At 37.7% G+C, this 17,417-nt stretch overlaps 3 protein-coding genes across 4 annotated transcripts; all 3 read left to right on the top strand.

The window, feature by feature from the left end:
• Window positions 1-3,088: 3,088 nt before the first annotated feature.
• comtd1 (catechol-O-methyltransferase domain containing 1) lies at window positions 3,089-8,061 on the top strand. The gene is made up of 7 exons (XM_059566616.1): window positions 3,089-3,227; window positions 3,596-3,708; window positions 6,487-6,592; window positions 6,680-6,798; window positions 7,277-7,331; window positions 7,419-7,552; window positions 7,836-8,061. The coding sequence occupies exons 1-7, from the start codon at window positions 3,191-3,193 to the stop codon at window positions 7,986-7,988; spliced, it is 717 nt and encodes a 238-aa protein (XP_059422599.1). The 5' UTR covers window positions 3,089-3,190; the 3' UTR covers window positions 7,989-8,061.
• Window positions 8,062-8,156: 95 nt separating this feature from the next.
• On the top strand, window positions 8,157-10,994 carry ifit8 (interferon-induced protein with tetratricopeptide repeats 8). Its single transcript, XM_059566615.1, has 2 exons — window positions 8,157-8,726; window positions 9,384-10,994. The coding sequence occupies exon 2, from the start codon at window positions 9,386-9,388 to the stop codon at window positions 10,691-10,693; it is 1,308 nt and encodes a 435-aa protein (XP_059422598.1). The 5' UTR covers window positions 8,157-8,726; window positions 9,384-9,385; the 3' UTR covers window positions 10,694-10,994.
• A 1,272-nt stretch (window positions 10,995-12,266) lies between these two features.
• Window positions 12,267-16,782, top strand: LOC132157320 (neurofilament medium polypeptide-like). 2 transcript variants are annotated; one of them, XM_059566614.1, is made up of 4 exons: window positions 12,267-13,558; window positions 13,757-13,881; window positions 14,602-14,628; window positions 14,713-16,782. In XM_059566614.1, the coding sequence occupies exons 1-4, from the start codon at window positions 12,560-12,562 to the stop codon at window positions 16,766-16,768; spliced, it is 3,207 nt and encodes a 1,068-aa protein (XP_059422597.1). In that variant the 5' UTR covers window positions 12,267-12,559; the 3' UTR covers window positions 16,769-16,782. The 2 variants fall into 2 exon arrangements, with proteins under 2 accessions (XP_059422597.1, XP_059422596.1); XM_059566613.1 differs by having other exon boundaries at window positions 14,602-16,782.
• Window positions 16,783-17,417: the final 635 nt, after the last annotated feature.

Genomic DNA, 17,417 nt, shown 5'->3' with positions numbered 1-17,417 from the left:
TCTGCCATACAGAGGAGCCGACAGCCTGGAAAGACGAGCCGTCCTCAAATCCGAAGGCTCTCTCGCTAATTGTTTCTGAAAAAATGACATTTGTCTTTTTTGCACCTTGCTTCAGGTGTCAGTGCCTTTCACATTAGAGGGCTTGCGAAGGTGCGATTGCCCTGAAGCAGTTTGTTTGATGTTTTGATAACTGTCATTTCCACTTGCAACTCCATAGAAATCGAAATCTGTATTTATTTACATGCAAGGTTAATAAAATAAAAAAAAGTGATTTGAAAGTCAAACAACTGCACCTGCAACTCAAGCATAATTTTATGCAGACCAGGTTTGGCACATTGTTACAGTGGAGAAGAGATACAAAGGTTGAATAAAATAATTGCACCAGCTAATATCTGATATATATGTGTCCTCGTCCTGACTCTTTTCTGCTGGTATTCAGTTGGATTCTTCGTTTACTTGCTTAAAAGCTTTACTTTTTTCTTTTCTTTTCTTTTCTTTTTTTCTAAAGAAAAACATTAAATACATATAAAAGCATAATCAAAACTAAACACAAATCTAAAATTATGACCTTGTGTTAAATAAATAACATTCAGTAACCGTGTACTGTGGCTTCAGTGGTTCAACACAGATATTTCAAAACAACAACAACAACAATAATAATAATGGTGTTAAAAAAAAACATCTATTACTTTGGAAATAAGAAGAAGAAGCAGAAGAAGAATGCTATTATTATTGTTTTTGTTATACAATTACAACATTTAAAGTTACAAAAAAATAAAATAAAAGATATTTCCACATCTAATTACTTGGGAATAATAATAATAATAATAATAATAATAATAATAATAATAATATTAAAATAAAATGTAAAATAAATTCCCACATCTAATTACTTGGGAAATAATAATAATAATAACATTATGATTATTGTTGTCATTATTATACAATTACAAAATTTATATCTAACTATTATTATCAGAAATACTTTTGTAATGCCCTTTTTAATTTTTTATTTCATATATATACTTTCATAAACTTGCCCTTCCATGCCGAGACAAATTTATCTTTTTGATCACTACTACATTACAGTTGTTTTTATACTGTTTCTCTTCAAGCAAGCAATGGCAAACTGTAGTGTAAATGTGACATTATGCAGACAACACTGCCACTTACTGCAAGAAAGCAAGTACCGCATTCACTGCTTCCAGAAATAATAAACAACATACTAAAACCAGCATGTGTATATACTGTAAATCAAATATATGTATATAACTATACAGTAGCAGTAAATAATGTTTGTTTGTGTGTGTGTGTGTGTGTGTGTGTGTGTGTGTGTGTGTGTGTGTGTGTGTGTGTGTAAAAACATTTACTAATATTGTATGTTTTTTTAATCTGTTTATTGTTGATCTTCGCAAGTTCAATAATTTTACTAAATATTAATAAAAAAAGGGATTTCTGTCTATATTTAGCAGCCAGTTTTAAATGCAAATGAGAAGAGAGCTGCAACAGCTTCTTTGCAATAGTAATGCATTTTTAAAAATAAAACTGTTTATTTGCTACATTTGAAGGAAACAAAGGAGCAACCTCTTGAATTATTTTGTTTCATATTAACGGTTTCGTATGTATTTTCCTTTCTTCTTTCAGGAGCGGAGGGCTTTTTTTCTTGTATTGCTTACGCGAGCCCTCTGAGAGGGTTTGTGAGCATATATCAAGGTGATGCACTGACAGCCAAAGGAAGAGCAAATACAATCAGGGCCGGGAACAGGAAGAGAAGCGCTCTCCACAGATGGCAAGATGCATACTTTCAGTCCTTAAACAGACACAGAGAGCAGTCGAGGGACCGGGCCCTGTCTGTAGATTGTGTCGAAGAAAAGTGGGTACTTGGCACAAGTAGCAGGAACAATTAGCGTCACATAAGCCTCCTGGAGCAATGGGAGAAGAGGATACGAGAACACGGCATCTGATTTTCAGCCAGCGCACTTGAACTGTTATTTACAGGCATCTTTTCTTGTCATTAAACACAGCAAGAGCAAGATTCAAAGACAGCGGTAGTCATGCCCCATATTTCACTGCGGATGACTTATGTGTGGGCAGGGAGATTTGTTTGCATCCGTGCATACCTAATTAAAGAAATCGACAGAGGAAGTAGTCCTCTCCTTTGAGAGTGCCCCATCCACCAAGTCTCTGATACTGGGATTGTGTTCTTCTTAGCATTGTGCTCTGGTTCTTTCGTTGTGTAACACACACACACAGAGAGAAGGAGAGACAAATGTGCCATTTGAAACAGCAGTAATGAGATGAAGTAAACAATTTTACCATATGACACACTTACACTTTCAGTTCATTACTGTGTGTGGGAGGCAGTGTTCCAGGGGCAACGTGCATATTACTACAAAGCCTGGCAATTAAAATGCATTTCATTGAGTTGGGCAATATTGAAATTAACACTCTCTAAAACTACACAACAAGGTCTTGCAGAAACAAGCCAGATATACACTCTAATGCTCTCGCTTCATTGAGGGTTTGCATACAGTGTCAACCACTAGAGAGCAGTATAAATATTGAAAACAGCTGCTAAAAACTGATCAAACATTTATTAAGGGTTACTAGTTAGCTGTATGGGTAAAACCATAACAAATGTTGCTTGAAATTGTATAAATGTTAACTGAAAATAAATCATATAAAAAAGTAAACTTTTTATTTCAGCTATAGTTTACAAGGAATATATATACTGTGTGTGTATATATATATATATATATATATATATATAGCCTTCTGATTCTTCATGAATCTGACTCATTATACAATATTTGAAACAGCAAATAGAATATACAGTGAATTAGAAGAGTAGGCTACTATGCCTGAAAGCCTCTTGAAAGGTCTCAAAATCACAGCTCTTTGCAAATTATACTTTCTCCCCAATTTTCTGGAAATCTAGATTATATCAAGCTTTCTATTCAGGGTATTATCATGCTTTTCCTAACGGCCATTGAACAAAAGTACTTGTAAAGTAAACTTTGATAAAATCAATATCATGCAAAAAGTAGCATCGTCTCTTTTTATCTGAGGGGTCCAAACAAACAAAACATGGACTTTCCACCTTAGCTAGTCTAAATACAAGCCGCACTTGCATACATCTCCATTTCATCCTTGTCTCTTATTTCTGTTGATTCTGGTTCCTGACATTAAGATGATTTGTACCATAAGCCTCGCCTTGGCATTAACAGGTAGGTTTTTATCTGCTTTCATTTATGTGAAATATTCAGTAACAGTGACTTCTAAATACAAATGCATTGAAATATATTGCTTGATAAATGCAGTAATTTACATTTTAGGGGGGTTTTGGCCTGAAAGTTACACTGCTTCCCTTTGATTGAAGTAAACTGGGTGCCTAGAAGTTGTATAAAGACACATTTTTATAGACCACCAAGTGTGTTTAATGTTATGGTAATGAGTGCTTAATGTAAATGCCACCCTAATAAACCAGCTCTGTATAATAATGCTGTTGGCTCTCCTATTCTGAAAATATGCATGCTTTTATTTCCTTAGCAGTGGTTAATATAGTTTCAGTAATATCTGTTCACTTTATGTGCAGGACTCTGCCAGTCTGCTCTTATCAGCAAGAGTCACAAAGGAGACGATCCTCTGCTGCAGTATGTGGTCAATAACTCTCTGAGGGAGCACCCAGTGCTGAAAAAACTACGACTGGTGCGTAAAAAACACTTTTGGGACATGTGCCACCAGACGTATTAAAATAAGAAAATCGTAATTAAAAATAAATAAATAAATACATAAGAAATAACGGTGCATAGCAGGATTCAAAAGTCTGAGACCATTGTAAACATGCTTCTGCGTAGCATTCTCTATTAATCCTTGCATTATGTTAATCTTTCTGGGTATGATTTTTATTTTGTGGGTTAAATTTACTCTTATTAGATTCAATACAATTCACTAAACAACACTGTTGAGGAACAAAAAGAATTTGGTAAAAACAGTATAACCTTTGACTTTAATACTTCTCACACATATACTTCACTAAAATACAAATAAGTCACTAATCCATTGACACAGTTTTATTCGATCTTAAATATTTATATATAATAAATGTCTTTTCTGTTTGGACCACTATCATCAAAGATAAAGGACAATTAGTATATATTTTGGATTGGCAGTTTGGTTCTGTTCTGGGCCAGAACTCCCTGGGCATCCATGCTGTCTAGTATGGGTAAGAGCATCGAGAACAGATATAACCCCCCAGTGTAACAGACTTAGGCTCAATAATTTAATGTAACATTTTGAAATGAATAAGATTCAAGGAGAATCAGAAGGCTGAATCCTGACTGACAAGAGGAGGAGTCGGGGATGGAGGTGGGTAATTAGCTTTTGAGTAACGCAAAGCTGGTGATGATACTGAAGGACCTTATACACTCACCTAAAGGATTATTAGGAACACCTGTTCAATTTCTCATTAATGCAATTATCTAATCAACCAATAACATGGCAGTTGCTTCAATGCATTTAGGGGTGTGGTCCCGGTTAAGACAATCTCCTGAACTCCAAACTGAATGTCAGAAGGGGAAAGAAAGGTGATTTAAGCAATTTAGAGCGTGGCATGGTTGTTGGTGCCAGACGGGCCGGTCTGAGTATTTCACAATCTGCTCAGTTACTGGAATTTTCAACCACAACCATTTCTAGGGTTTACAAAGAACGGTGTGAAAAGGGAAAAACATCCAGTATACGACAGTCATGTGTGCAAAAATGCCTTGTTGATGCTAGAGGTCAGAGGAGAATGGGCCGGCTGATTCAAGCTGATAGAAGAGCAACTTTGACTGAAATAACCACTCGTTACAACCGAGGTATGCAGCAAAGCATTTGTGAAGCCACAACACGCACAACCTTGAGGCGGATGGACTACAACAGCAGAAGACCCCACCGGGTACCACTCATCTCCACTACAAATAGGAAAAAGAGGCTACAATTTGCACGAGCTCACAAAAATTGGACAGTTGAAGACTGGAAAAATGTTGCCTGGTCTGATGAGTCTCGATTTCTGTTGAGACATTCAGATGGTAGAGTCAGAATTTGGTGTAAACAGAATGAGAACATGGATCCATCATGCCTTGTCACCACTGTGCAGGCTGCTGGTGGTGGTGTAATGGTGTGGGGGATGTTTTCTTGGCACACTTTAGGCTCCTTAGTACCAATTGGGCATCGTTTAAATGCCACGGCCTACCTGAGCATTGTTTCTGACCATGTCCATCCCTTTATGACCACCATGTACCCATCCTCTGACGGCTACTTCCAGCAGGATAATGCACAGTGCCACAAAGCTCGAATCATTTCAAATTTGTTCTTGAACATGACAATGAGTTCACTGTACTAAAATGGCCCCCACAGTCACCAGATCTCAACCCAATAGAGCATCTTTGGGATGTGGTGGAACGGGAGCTTCGTGCCCTGGATGTGCATCCCACAAACCTCCATCAAATGCAAGATGCTATCCTATCAATATGGGCCAACATTTCTAAAGAATGCTTTCAGCACCTTGTTGAATCAATGCCACGTAGAATTAAGGCAGTTCTGAAGGCGAAAGGGGGTCAAACACAGTATTAGTATGGTGTTCCTAATAATCCTTTAGGTGAATGTTTATGAGAGCCATGATAGGTGTCGCATCCCTATAAGTAGACGTGGATCGTGGATACGAGCTTGGCTAACGTGACCTGCCAGAACTGATGCTAACACTTGATTTCTACAAAAACCTAAAATTCTCTGTATTTCCACGTTTAATTTTTAACCTTTCAAACATTACCGTAAAAGGCACCCATTATGACCCTTTTACAAGATGTAATTTAAGTCTCAGGCACCCCCAGAATGTGTCTGGGAAGTTTCAGCTCAAAATACCCCACATTTATGATGTCATTTTGAAAATGCCTATTTTGTGTGGAAGCAGAAACACTGTTTTTTTGCATGGCTTTTTAAATGCAAATGAGCTGCTGCTCCCCGCCCCCTTTTCCTAAGTAGGGCTGTGCCTTTACATCAGAGTGCCTCAGATACTCTGTAAAAAAAAAAAAAAAATAAATAAAAAAAAAATAACCTGTTTGTTTTTGATGATATTGTCTATCACACTTAAATCATGCTTTTTAATGCCATATCAGTTTAAACTTCTGTGTGTGGCTCACTCAGGGCAGGGTCTCTGCTAATATGGCATTTTCCTTCAACAGTCGTGGGCAGATTCTGCTAAACTGCTTATGATTTATGGGGATTAAAAAATGAGCGGGTGGATTTTTATCACAATCGAGTGGTTGTGTATACACGCTGCCAACACACATTTATGTTCAAACAACATGTGAATTTTGCATAATAGGTGAGTCTTGATAGATTTATGTGTAGTTTCGCACACTAACACTAAAGGTCAGTATGGGAATTTTCTGCACAAGTATGTACATTTTTTATTTTATTTTACCTGTACTATATTTCTGATTCAAGAGAACTATGGAGGATTCCCAAAACCTGATGATGGTGGCAGCTGAGCAGGCTCAGTTTATGGCTAATCTCGCAAAACTCATAGAAGCCAATAAAACTATTGAGATTGGTGAGTGAGAGCAACAAAAATCATGAAAATCATGGGGTTTACTTTTCACTGCTTACCTGTAAAACACACATTTTGCATCTGTCTCAGGTATGTACACGGGATACAATGCCTTAAATCTAGCTCTGATAGTTCCTGAGAATGGACTTGTGGTGGCCTGCGAAATTGATGAGGAATATGTGAAAATAGCCAAGCCATTTTTTGCAGAGGTAAACCATATTAAAACGTACAGTAGCGTTCTGTCCATTACAGCGGAAGTAATTTGTTTTATTAGGACACAGCACTGCTTTAGATAACTGTATATGTAAAGTTGCTTCTCTGCATACACCTACACATGTCTTAATTTCAATATTGATTACTGCCTGCCACTGCAAGCTCCCAGTCATCAGTATAAAGCCCAGCTGACCAGTACGATTGAAGGCAGAGATGCAGAAATGTCCATCAGACTATACACTGATTGCTGATGGAGACAGATGTGAATGTACACCTGGGTGCTGATATCCACAGAAAGTTGAACATCAAAGAGCTTTATGTACAATTTTCTCTCCTCATCCTATAGTTTTATAATATAACATTAAAATAACACCCTATATGTCTGGGTAAAGCAAAGTTGAAAATGTTTCACTGTCCACTAGGGATTTATAATGTAAAATTTGAACAAATAATGTCAACCTCTTTTTGTTTTAGGCTGGAGTGGAGGATAAAATAGATATTCGCATTAAACCTGCAGTTGAAACCTTGGGTAAAGATAAAATACTATTGCAGTGCATCATCTTTATTTCTTTATTTCAAGTAAAGCTATAGAGAAATCATTCTTGTGTCTTTACAGATGAACTCCTAGCGGCTGGCGAAGCTGGAACGTATGACTTTGTGTTCATTGACGCTGACAAAAAGAGTTACGAAACATACTATGAAAAGTCTCTCCAGCTCATTCGAAAGGGTGGCATTGTGGCTATTGATAATGTAAGTATGCAGTACAGTTGGTTTAGTTTGCTTTGAAACAAACCCATCTGTACATACATACACTCTCAGATAAAAAGGTACAAAAGATGTCACTGGGCGGAGGTCAAAAGGTACACTACAAAGATGTACCTTTCTGAAGGTACAAATCTTTTGTACCTTTGTTTTGTGAGAGTGTACTATATGGGTGCACAGTTAGGTTTTAAAGATTCATTTAAATGGTCTTACAAATACATTCCCAGCTTTCCTGTTGATCTGTGAGTAAGCTGGTGTCTCTGCTCTTCAGGTCCTCTGGGGCGGAGAGGTCATCAACCCAGCTGCAGATGACCTTTCCTCACAGACCATAGACAAACTGAACAAGAAGCTACACAAAGATGAGCGGATTGATCTCAGTATGCTCACTGTTGGAGATGGCCTGACACTGGCTATAAAAAGATAATCTTGATTATTTAACAAGAAATAAATCACCTAAATAAAGACTCACATAATGAAAATAAATGTTTTAAAACCTACTTTTCTGAATAAATTACTTTTCAACTGAACTGTCTGATGTTCACGAAAAATAAAAACTATGGCCAGTGGCCAGTAAAGCTATAAATATATATATATAAAAAAACATTGTATCAAAGGCTGTGCATATTTTTATTGCGTCATGACGTTTCGCCACTAGATGGCGTCATTGCTCTTCAGGTTCAAGTTATTTGTCCTGCAAATATCTATTGACTTAGTATTCTACTTTACTCATCTGCTTGCAATTTATTAGTTGTAAGTAGTACTGTGCGTACATCATAATTATTTGTAATTTTCCTTATTATTTTTTGTACATTACATTTTTATTTATTTATTTAAAGTCACATCTATCACATTTAAAGTAACGAATCTATGAAAATCACTTGAAACTTTTCCTTCTGCCTTAAAAGTCACTTTACATATTGCTTATCTGATCTAGAATTGTTAATTGGCACGCATGAACAGAAGCAGCTTATTACATTTTACTGGGTTGTTGACGTTGCACACTTACAGTTTCGTTTATCGTTAATCAGAGCAATAGTTGGAAAGTGAAACTTGGCTCGCTGTTGTCCCCAAATATAAGTAACCTACCCTACACTATAAAAACCATCCTCAGCGACTGTATTCAACCAGACAAGGTTTGGATGAGGAACCAGAGCTGTAGAAGGTAAGACTTTTTCATAATGTGCTTAATAATGCTGGTGAAACTTTATTTTAAGGTGTCTTTGTTAGAGTGTAATTATACATTCAAGTACTGAGTAGGCTAATATTAATTAACAACATGTACTTACTAAATGGTTAGGATTAGGGTTTGGCTTAGGTTAACTTGCATGTAATTGTGCTTAATTAATAGTTATTATAATAGTAATTACATGTAACTTGTAACAAGAACACTTTAAAATAAAGTGTTGCTAATTCTTTTAATAAGTAAATAAAATAAACAGCTCTACATCAGTAATAGAAACTGTTACTATTAAAATATACTGTATGTCAGTGAATGCCTTTAATCTTGAATACTTTTTTAATTAGAATTACAAAAAATAACATAAATAAGAAAACACTTTAAGGAAAATATGTTTGAAAAAAAAAAGTTTACAAAAGAAAAAAGTTAAATAATGTTTAAGACAGCACTTTATAGAAATTATATTTTACTGATTATTCAATGTTCGTTTCTGTAAATCCTATTGAACATAAGTCAGTCAGATATACTGTACTGTAGGGATTCAAGGAAACTGAGAAGAAAGAAGAAAAACTGCAAGAGTATAAACATTATCATACATTTATATATATATATTTCTTTTTTTTCTTTTTTTTAACAATACAGGAATGTCTGAGGACAAGCTTAAACTATTGTCCTGCCACTTTACTTGGGACTTGCAAAAGGAGGATGCTGACCTTAATTTTCTCGAAGTAAAAATTTGTGAAAGACTGGCAGTGAAATGCGAGTATGAAGGAAACCTGAAACAAAGAGAATTAAACTTTTTGGCCTTTATTAAACATTTACAAGGATTTGACGACGAGGCACTTAAGACCCTGCAACTAGCAAAGAAGGAACATCCGGACGATGACAGCAGTGTGATTGTGACGTATGGAAACTTGGCCTGGGTGCACAGTCTCATGGGCAATGTGACTGAAGCTGAGACTTACATAGAGAAAGTGAATGAAATCCTCAGAGCATTCCCTGCTCCGTCTCCAGCAGAGCTTCACAGAAAAGTTCAGAGCGAAAAAGCCTGGTCGCTTCTCAAGTTTTCTAGAAAGACCTACATCAGGGCCAAGGAGAGTTTCCTTGAAGCTTTACAGAAAGAGCCGGAAGACAAGGAATGGAACACAGGCTTTGCCTTTTCTCTGTTCCGTTTGGAGGGACTGAAGATTGGTCAGTACAAGCGTGTACGGTTTGAAGAGTCTCCTGCTGTGCTCCAGTTGAAGAAAGCTCTGAACCTGGACCCGGACAATGCAATGATCCATGTGTATCTGGGGCTTAAGTGCTACAAGAACACAAAAACTTTAAATAATGCGGAGGCATGGCAGTACATGACGCAAGCGCTCGCGATGGCTCCAGATAACCTCAGCGTTGTTCTGCGTGTTGCAAAATTCATGAAGAAAGAGCAGTGTTATGACAAGTGCCTGAAAGTGTTGCTGGAAATGCTGAAGAAAGCACCAGACTCGTCACGTTTGCATCATGAGATTGCCAACAACTACCGCTGGAAAGCCATGCAGATGAATGACACACACAATCCGGAGCTGCTGGACCTTTGCATTCAGCATTTAGAGAAGGGTGCCAGTTTAAACCCAGGCTACATATACCCACAGCTGGAGTTAGCGCAGAGGTATGCAGATCGAAAGCAGACGGCTAAAGCAGAGCAGAAGTTCACAGAGCTGTTTGCCCTTCCTGACCTGAAGCCGGCTGACCGTCAGGCCTGGCATCGCATGTATGGGGATTTCAAACAGTACAGATGGGGCTCAGAGAGAGCTGCGGTAGAGCATTATAAACAAGGAATGATGCTGGGGCGAGTGTCCACCGAATGGATGGCATGCAGAAACAGACTGAGGAAAGTCCTTCAGAATGACAGACGGGACACATATGAGATCCGCACATTCTTTCATTCCTTTCAAACAGAGAACAAAGATGATTAAAAGAGAATAATTCAATCTCTATTTAAGATCCAGTTGTAATCTTCACTCATGTGATGAACTTAGCAATAGTTCTACTTTTTCCTTTATGATCTACTAAGTGTTAGCAGAGTTAAATAATAATATATATTACAAATTATTTTGATATAATCAGTTTTTTTAAATGTTTATTATAAACATTATAACATGCATAATGGATTTTCTGTTTATGGTACGGAAGAAAATGTTAATCTACAGAACTTTCCGTTTTAATGTTGAAGGAAGTGTCCGTAAATTTAACAGAAAATGTCCTGGTAATTTTCTGCCATTATCCGTTTTTTTACGGAATTTTTTTTTACAGTGTATGTCTTTTCAAGTGTATTTTATCAGTTTGAACACACATTTACTAAAATTAAAGATTATGCTGCAAAGCTCACTATGTGTCTGAACTGAAGGAAATATTGAACATTATCAGTGGTTTTAGTTGTTCATACATCTGAAATAAAAATAATTGTGCTGATAAATTAATATGACACCTTGTCGGAGGGAGGCATCTTTATTTCAGTGGAAATAAACATTAACTTGTTTACTTCATAGTTTTATTGAAAACAGACATGCACCTTTTGATCAGTAGAAGCTTGATTACAAGCTAAAATGCTAGTATTCTATGTTCAGATTTCAGATTTCTTTTAGTCAATTAGCCGCAGAATTGAGCTTTATCTGGTTTTCAAAAAACACTTTTAAAACTTTTATGGTATTTTGCGTTCTCAGTCAATAGTAATCATCAGTAAGCAGAGCCTCCTTTCTATATCTATTCCAGTTAATGCTGCTGTCATTAAACCAAAAAAGGGACATACAAAAAACACGTACCAATGGTGTCAAACTATATATGTGTTACAGTAAATTTAAAGCACATATTTAGATGCACTCACATGAGAAGACATCCGTGTGGTCTGTATGTTGTTATTGTTCTGATTATTTAAAATTCTCCCTTATTTGCATGCATATTACTGTAAAGCACATATTAATTCCTTATTTTACATGACCATATTTTAGATCCTTTAACCCTACCCCATACCTAAACATATCTGTTGATATGTATCAAGTTTATTGAGGCAAAAGTCAGAGGTAATAGTTAGTTAATCGTGAGAACTGTTCACCAAACTAAAGAGTTGCCAAGCTGAGGTAATGGTAGGCCGAGCTATGTCTTTTTAAATGTAAAAGGGCTTTACGGTTCATTAAGCCATTGATAACCTTGTGCAGAAGGTCCTGACACTATAAGGTGTTTGACATATGGAGAATTTCTGCTGATATTTCTGTACACATGATAACAGTAGTTTCAGGAGTTCAAACCCTGAAAGGGAGGATGATGATGCCATTATATTTTTATGTAATTATAGGCTACATTATTTTAATAAGGGGCAGTCTGTGCAAACTCATGATATGTAAACAAAAATAAGCAGTAAGTATAAAACTTTGTTACTAGTACTTAACTACTGTAATTACATTCTTACTTGATTATTATAAAAGAAAAATTATTCTACAACATTTCTGAATTTTATATTGAAATATGTCATCAAGGGTGCATTTTCTGAAAATTTTACAGCATATATGTAGGCTATTCTAGCTTCGCTAACGTACTGAACAAAATATTTCACGGCAGAATATGAGCTGGGGATTGATCTGCGGACGAGAGTGTGACGTCACAGCAGCTCCCTGGAGATCGCCGGAGGAGTGAGTGAGTGAGTGCGCAGGATACTGAGCTGAACAGCTGATTCTGTGCATTTAACCAGTATGGACAGCTCCATTCCGCTAACCTAGCATACACTGCGGTATATAAAGGGCACCATTCTCACTAAACGCTGCAAAGGAAAACGCACCAGCTTCACAATGGAGCGTCTTCTGCATTCACCTGGCCGGACACGGGAAGAGTACCGGTACCAAACAGCGCGTCCTTCATCACAGCTCACCTCAAGGTCTGCCTTCAGCTTTGGGTCCACCGCGCCGCTGAGAGGTAACGAAATCCTTAGCGAATTCGCCGCTAAACCAGCCGATAGCTTTGATTTATCAAACAAATATGCAGGTGGAATGAATCTGAGGAAAATTAGTGAGAAAGAATTACTGCAGGGGCTCAATGACCGCTTCGCGGGATTCATCGAGAAGGTCCATCACCTGGAAAACCAAAACAGAGCGCTAGAGAAAGAAATCGAGGCCATTAGACAGAGAGCAAAATCCTCTTCTTCTCTGTCCAAAGAGTATGAATCAGAACTTGGTAGTCTGAGGCAGCAAGTTCATGAGATAGGCCTTCAAAAGCATCAGATTGAGATAAACCGCCAGAACCTGGAGGATGAGTTTAACACTTTGAGAGAAAAGTACGAGAGAGAGGCTTGTGGTCGAGTTGATGCGGAGGACAGCATTTCGGTACTAAAGAAATGCATTAATGACGCAAACCTAACCAAACAAGAAATGGACAGAAAAGCTAAAGCTCTCGAAGAGGAGATCGGCTTCTTGAAGAAAAACCACGAAAGTGAGGTAGCCGAAATGTTGGCCCAAATCCAAGAGGGTCATGTGACAGTAGAAATGAGTGATTTTAGTAGAAGTGATGTCACTGCAGCTCTGAGAGACATCAGGATGCAACTCGAAGGTCACACGGACCCTGACATCCAATATGCTGAGGAACGCTTTCGAGCACAGCTTGCTAAACTGACCAAAGCTGCTGAGGTCAACAGAGAAGCCATCATGGCCACTAAAGCAGAGATTAATGAACACCGGAGACAGCTCCAGTCCAGGAACATTGAGCTCGACTCTGTGAAAGGTGTGAGAGAAGCGCTGGAGAGGCAGCTCTATGACCTCGAGCAACGACACAATGCTGAAATCCATCACTACCAGGTAACACACGTGATGCACTGTTCAGCCTTGAACATTTTAATAATTCATTTTGAGGATTTGATTGAACAGTTCTGTTTAAATCAAGATAAAGTGTCAAGTTGAGTACTTTTAATGTACGCCAATTCTACATAATCTAAGATTCAGTACCTTGTCATGTGACTTTTTTTCCATTGTTTACTTATTTTGTCCATGGTGCAGGACACAATCAGAGAGTTGGAATTTGAGCTGAAAAATGCTAAATATGACATGAGCAGTCATCTGAGGGAATACCAGGACCTTCTCAATGTCAAAATGGCACTGGATGCTGAAATTTATTCCTACAGGTACTTCTTTGATTACACGCTATTTTATAAACCATTTTACAGTTCACTTAATAATAAACTCTCAGGAGCAGCAAAGCCTTTTTAACAGGTATCAAAAAATCTCTTATCTTTATTTGATTATGGATTATCAGTTGCTTTCCATACCTGATACTGTCCGCTTGGCAAGCAGTGTTTATCCAGTCAGAAAGGTGTAGTCTTGTCGATAATATCATCCCAGAAGCCTTCAAAGAACACAATCATGTATTAAGTGATATAAGTAATTAAAGAGTGAACAAAACGAGAGAAGTTTTACATGACTGTCGTATTTATTAAACAGGACAGTTAGGCTAATTTAAGTAATAAATAATCAATATTAAGTGCTTTTTATTGACAGTTCATTTGTTTATTGATTACAATGACTTTTAACTAAATTGAGTGTCATTTCATGATTTGGTTGCTGGCTTTCAGGTCTGTTTAGGCTTGTGGGAGTTTTTGAAATGTCATTAGCTTCTGCATTAAGAAACAATAAATAGGACATAGCACATTTCATTACAGTGTTGTCACAGCCAAATTATAGTATTTAATGTGATGTTTATAATGAATATTGTCATTATGTTGTATATAATGAATGTTTTATATGATATATGAAAAAATATGTCCTAGTTTCTTTGGCCTGGATTTGAGAATTTAATTGAGAAGAATTACTCTGAATATTTTTTGTTTGCTTGTTTTGTTTTTTAGAAAACTTCTGGAGGGTGAAGAGTCAAGGTACTCCACAATCTCAGATGCTCATATTTCAGTACCATACATTTACAGACAGTCACCCATCTATACTCTCCCTTGTGTCAAAAGACAGGGGGGAGCAACTCGAAAAGCAGAGCCTCAGTACAAATTTGTCGAAGAGATTATTACAGAGACCACCAGAGAAGATGTGGAGATATCAGACACTGGCTCTAATGGAAAAGAGGGTGACAGACCAGATGAGGAGAGCAGTGAGAAGGATGCACAGGGTGAAACTCCACAAGAGACTGAAGAACCAGCCAGTCCTGAATTAGAAACAGCGGAAAATGAAGTCAAACCAAGTGATGATAAAGAGGATGAGCCAGCTGAAAAAACTCCAGATGATTCTGAGGTACAAAAAGATGCCGACACTGAACCAACTCAGCAATCTACAGAAGAAGCTACTGATGAACAAGATAAAGATGACAGTGAGCACAAAGACCTGAAGGATGACATGCAGGACAAAGTAGAAGAACCTGGAGAGGAAAATAAACTAGCCAAAGAGAAAGAGAAAGATGTCCCCAAACCAGATCTGTCAGAAAAGCAAGAAATGCCAGAGGGATCAAAAACTGGAGAAAAAGAAAAACCATCTCAGGAACCGCAAGATCCTGAAGCAACACCTGAAGGAAACACTAAGCCTGGTGGACAGACTACTGAGGTAACTTCTCCAAAAACTGAGGATGCTGAAGTCTCATCTCAAGAATCTATAACTGCAAAATCAACAGAGAAAAAGAAAGAATCAGCTCCAGTGAAACCTGTAGAGGAAGATACTCCCAAACCAGATAAACAAGCAACTCCAGAACATGCTGAGGGTGGAAAACAGACTACAGGAGAGGATGCAAAGGAGGATGCTTCTGCAAAAAAAGACAAATCTGATAGTATGAAGGAACGAACTAAGAAATCTGAGCATATGGAAAAAGACCAAGAGGATAACAAACTAACAGAGAAACCTGTGGGGGAAAAGCAAGAGGATGTGTCAGGTAAAGACGAAAAGGAACAGAAACCTGAGGAGTCTGTAAAAGATAGCAAAGCTGAACTGGTAGACAATGTGAAAACAGGAAAAGGTGAAAATAGTAAGGCTAAAGAACCAGAAAAGACACAAAAGGAGATTTCAAAGGATGCAAAAGGACAATCACAATCTGAAATGTCAAAGAAACAGGAGGACAGCAAAAGCAGTAGTAATCTAGAACGTGTGACAATTGAAAAGGGTGAAGCTGGCAATCTGAAAGAAACCGAAAAGACACAAGAAGACCTTTCCAAAGTTGCTGAAGAAAAACCACAATCTCAAAAGTCACAAATACAAGAGGACAGCAAAAGTGCAGACAGCATCAAAACAGAAGAGACTGAACATGCTAAGCCTAAAGAAGCAGAAAAGACACAAGAACTTTCCAAAGAAGAAAAATCACAACCCCAAAAGTCACAGATACAAGAAGACCACAAAAGTGACAGTGTAGACAGTGTTAAAACAGAAAAGGCTGAACATGCTAAGACTAAAGAAGCAGAAATGACACAAGAAGAACCTTTCAAAGTTGCAGAAGATAAATCACAACATGAAAAGTCTCAGATACAGGAAGCCCGCAAAAGTGACAGTGTAGACGGCATCAAAACAGAAAAGGTTGAACATGTGAAGCCTAAAGAAACTGAAAAGACACAGGAGGACCTCTCCAAAGTTGAGGAGGAAAAATCATCTGAGAAGTCAAAGAAACAGGAGGACACCAAAAGCGATAGCAGAGCTGAAAGTGTGACAACAAGCGGAGAGGAAGCTGAAGTCACAGAGAAACAGGTTGATGAAACCCTGAGTAATCAACCCCCCAAAGCCCAGGAAACAACATCTGATGCAAAGCATGAGCAAAAGGATACTAAAGAAAGCAAAGAGATGCCTAAAAAAGCTGAAGAGGTGGAGAGTGTGATGACCAAAGGCAGTGAAACCAGCAAAGATGTTAAAAGTCAAGAAACTGTCCAAAAAGACAAAGAATCAGACAGTGGTGCACATGAAGTGAAGGCTGCAAAATCTGAGACGTCAACCAAAACAGAAGCTAAAGCTCTGGAGAAGACCGAGCAAGTCAAGGACAGCAGCATGGACACCAAGGGTCCAGAAGAAACAACTAAACCCTCTAGTGTGAAGTAGAATATAAACAGCAGAAAATAGAGAATGTTCAAATAGCAGCCTTGACAAATAAATTACATCTGTGTGATCTCAGTTCAGCATGACTTTTAGAAACTGCTTTTTGGAAGTGTAATATTCTGATGCAAGATGTATGCTTACACTGTGTACATAATGAATGTGAATTATGAGGAATGTATACAATTTTATTTTGCTACATCCCTTGCTCTGATAAGCCAAATTTATGTATTAAAACAGTGCTATACATTACAGTAACTGAATAAATATTCCAGCATATCAGACAGTGTTTGTCCGTATGTTAATTCAATTGCTTTTCCTACGGAGGAAACTACAGAATTGAGTTTTGTAAACTGTTTGGTAATGTGGTTGGTTCATACTTGAAACACTTACTAGCAAGTAATTGCATGAGTTTAAATATACCCTTGGGTCAATATGGCAGTGCTTCATCATATTCATCTCAGTGGTTTTGCTGCAGGATACAAGGGTTCACATTGCACATAGTGCAGTTCAATGTTTGGGGTTTGTAGGATCGTTTGGAAGAACTTAATATACAGTGAAGCACCCAGTACAGTTTATGGAGCTCCCTCCCATGACCAGACTTACCATTGGGCTTGAGAGGGCTGTAGCCCATGGGCCCCGCCTTTGATCAGCA

Source organism: Carassius carassius, chromosome 14, assembly GCF_963082965.1.
Source record: "Carassius carassius chromosome 14, fCarCar2.1, whole genome shotgun sequence".
NCBI classification, from domain to species: domain Eukaryota; kingdom Metazoa; phylum Chordata; class Actinopteri; order Cypriniformes; family Cyprinidae; genus Carassius; species Carassius carassius.
The sequence above is the reverse complement of the archived record's forward strand: the minus strand, read 5'-3'. Positions and strand labels throughout refer to the sequence as shown.

Excerpts from the sequence above, each read along its gene's own strand:
- comtd1 (XM_059566616.1), top strand. The coding sequence starts at position 3,191 with ATGATTTGTACCATAAGCCTCGCCTTGGCATTAACAG. Across the intron at positions 3,228-3,595 it reads CCTCGCCTTGGCATTAACAG|GACTCTGCCAGTCTGCTCTT; the intron begins GTAGGTTTTTAT and ends CTTTATGTGCAG. Across the intron at positions 7,553-7,835 it reads GCATTGTGGCTATTGATAAT|GTCCTCTGGGGCGGAGAGGT; the intron begins GTAAGTATGCAG and ends TCTGCTCTTCAG.
- ifit8 (XM_059566615.1), top strand. The coding sequence starts at position 9,386 with ATGTCTGAGGACAAGCTTAAACTATTGTCCTGCCACTTTACTTGGGAC.
- LOC132157320 (XM_059566613.1), top strand. The coding sequence starts at position 12,560 with ATGGAGCGTCTTCTGCATTCACCTGGCCGGACACGGGAAGAGTACCGG. Across the intron at positions 13,559-13,756 it reads CTGAAATCCATCACTACCAG|GACACAATCAGAGAGTTGGA; the intron begins GTAACACACGTG and ends TCCATGGTGCAG. Across the intron at positions 13,882-14,601 it reads GCTGAAATTTATTCCTACAG|AAAACTTCTGGAGGGTGAAG; the intron begins GTACTTCTTTGA and ends TTTGTTTTTTAG.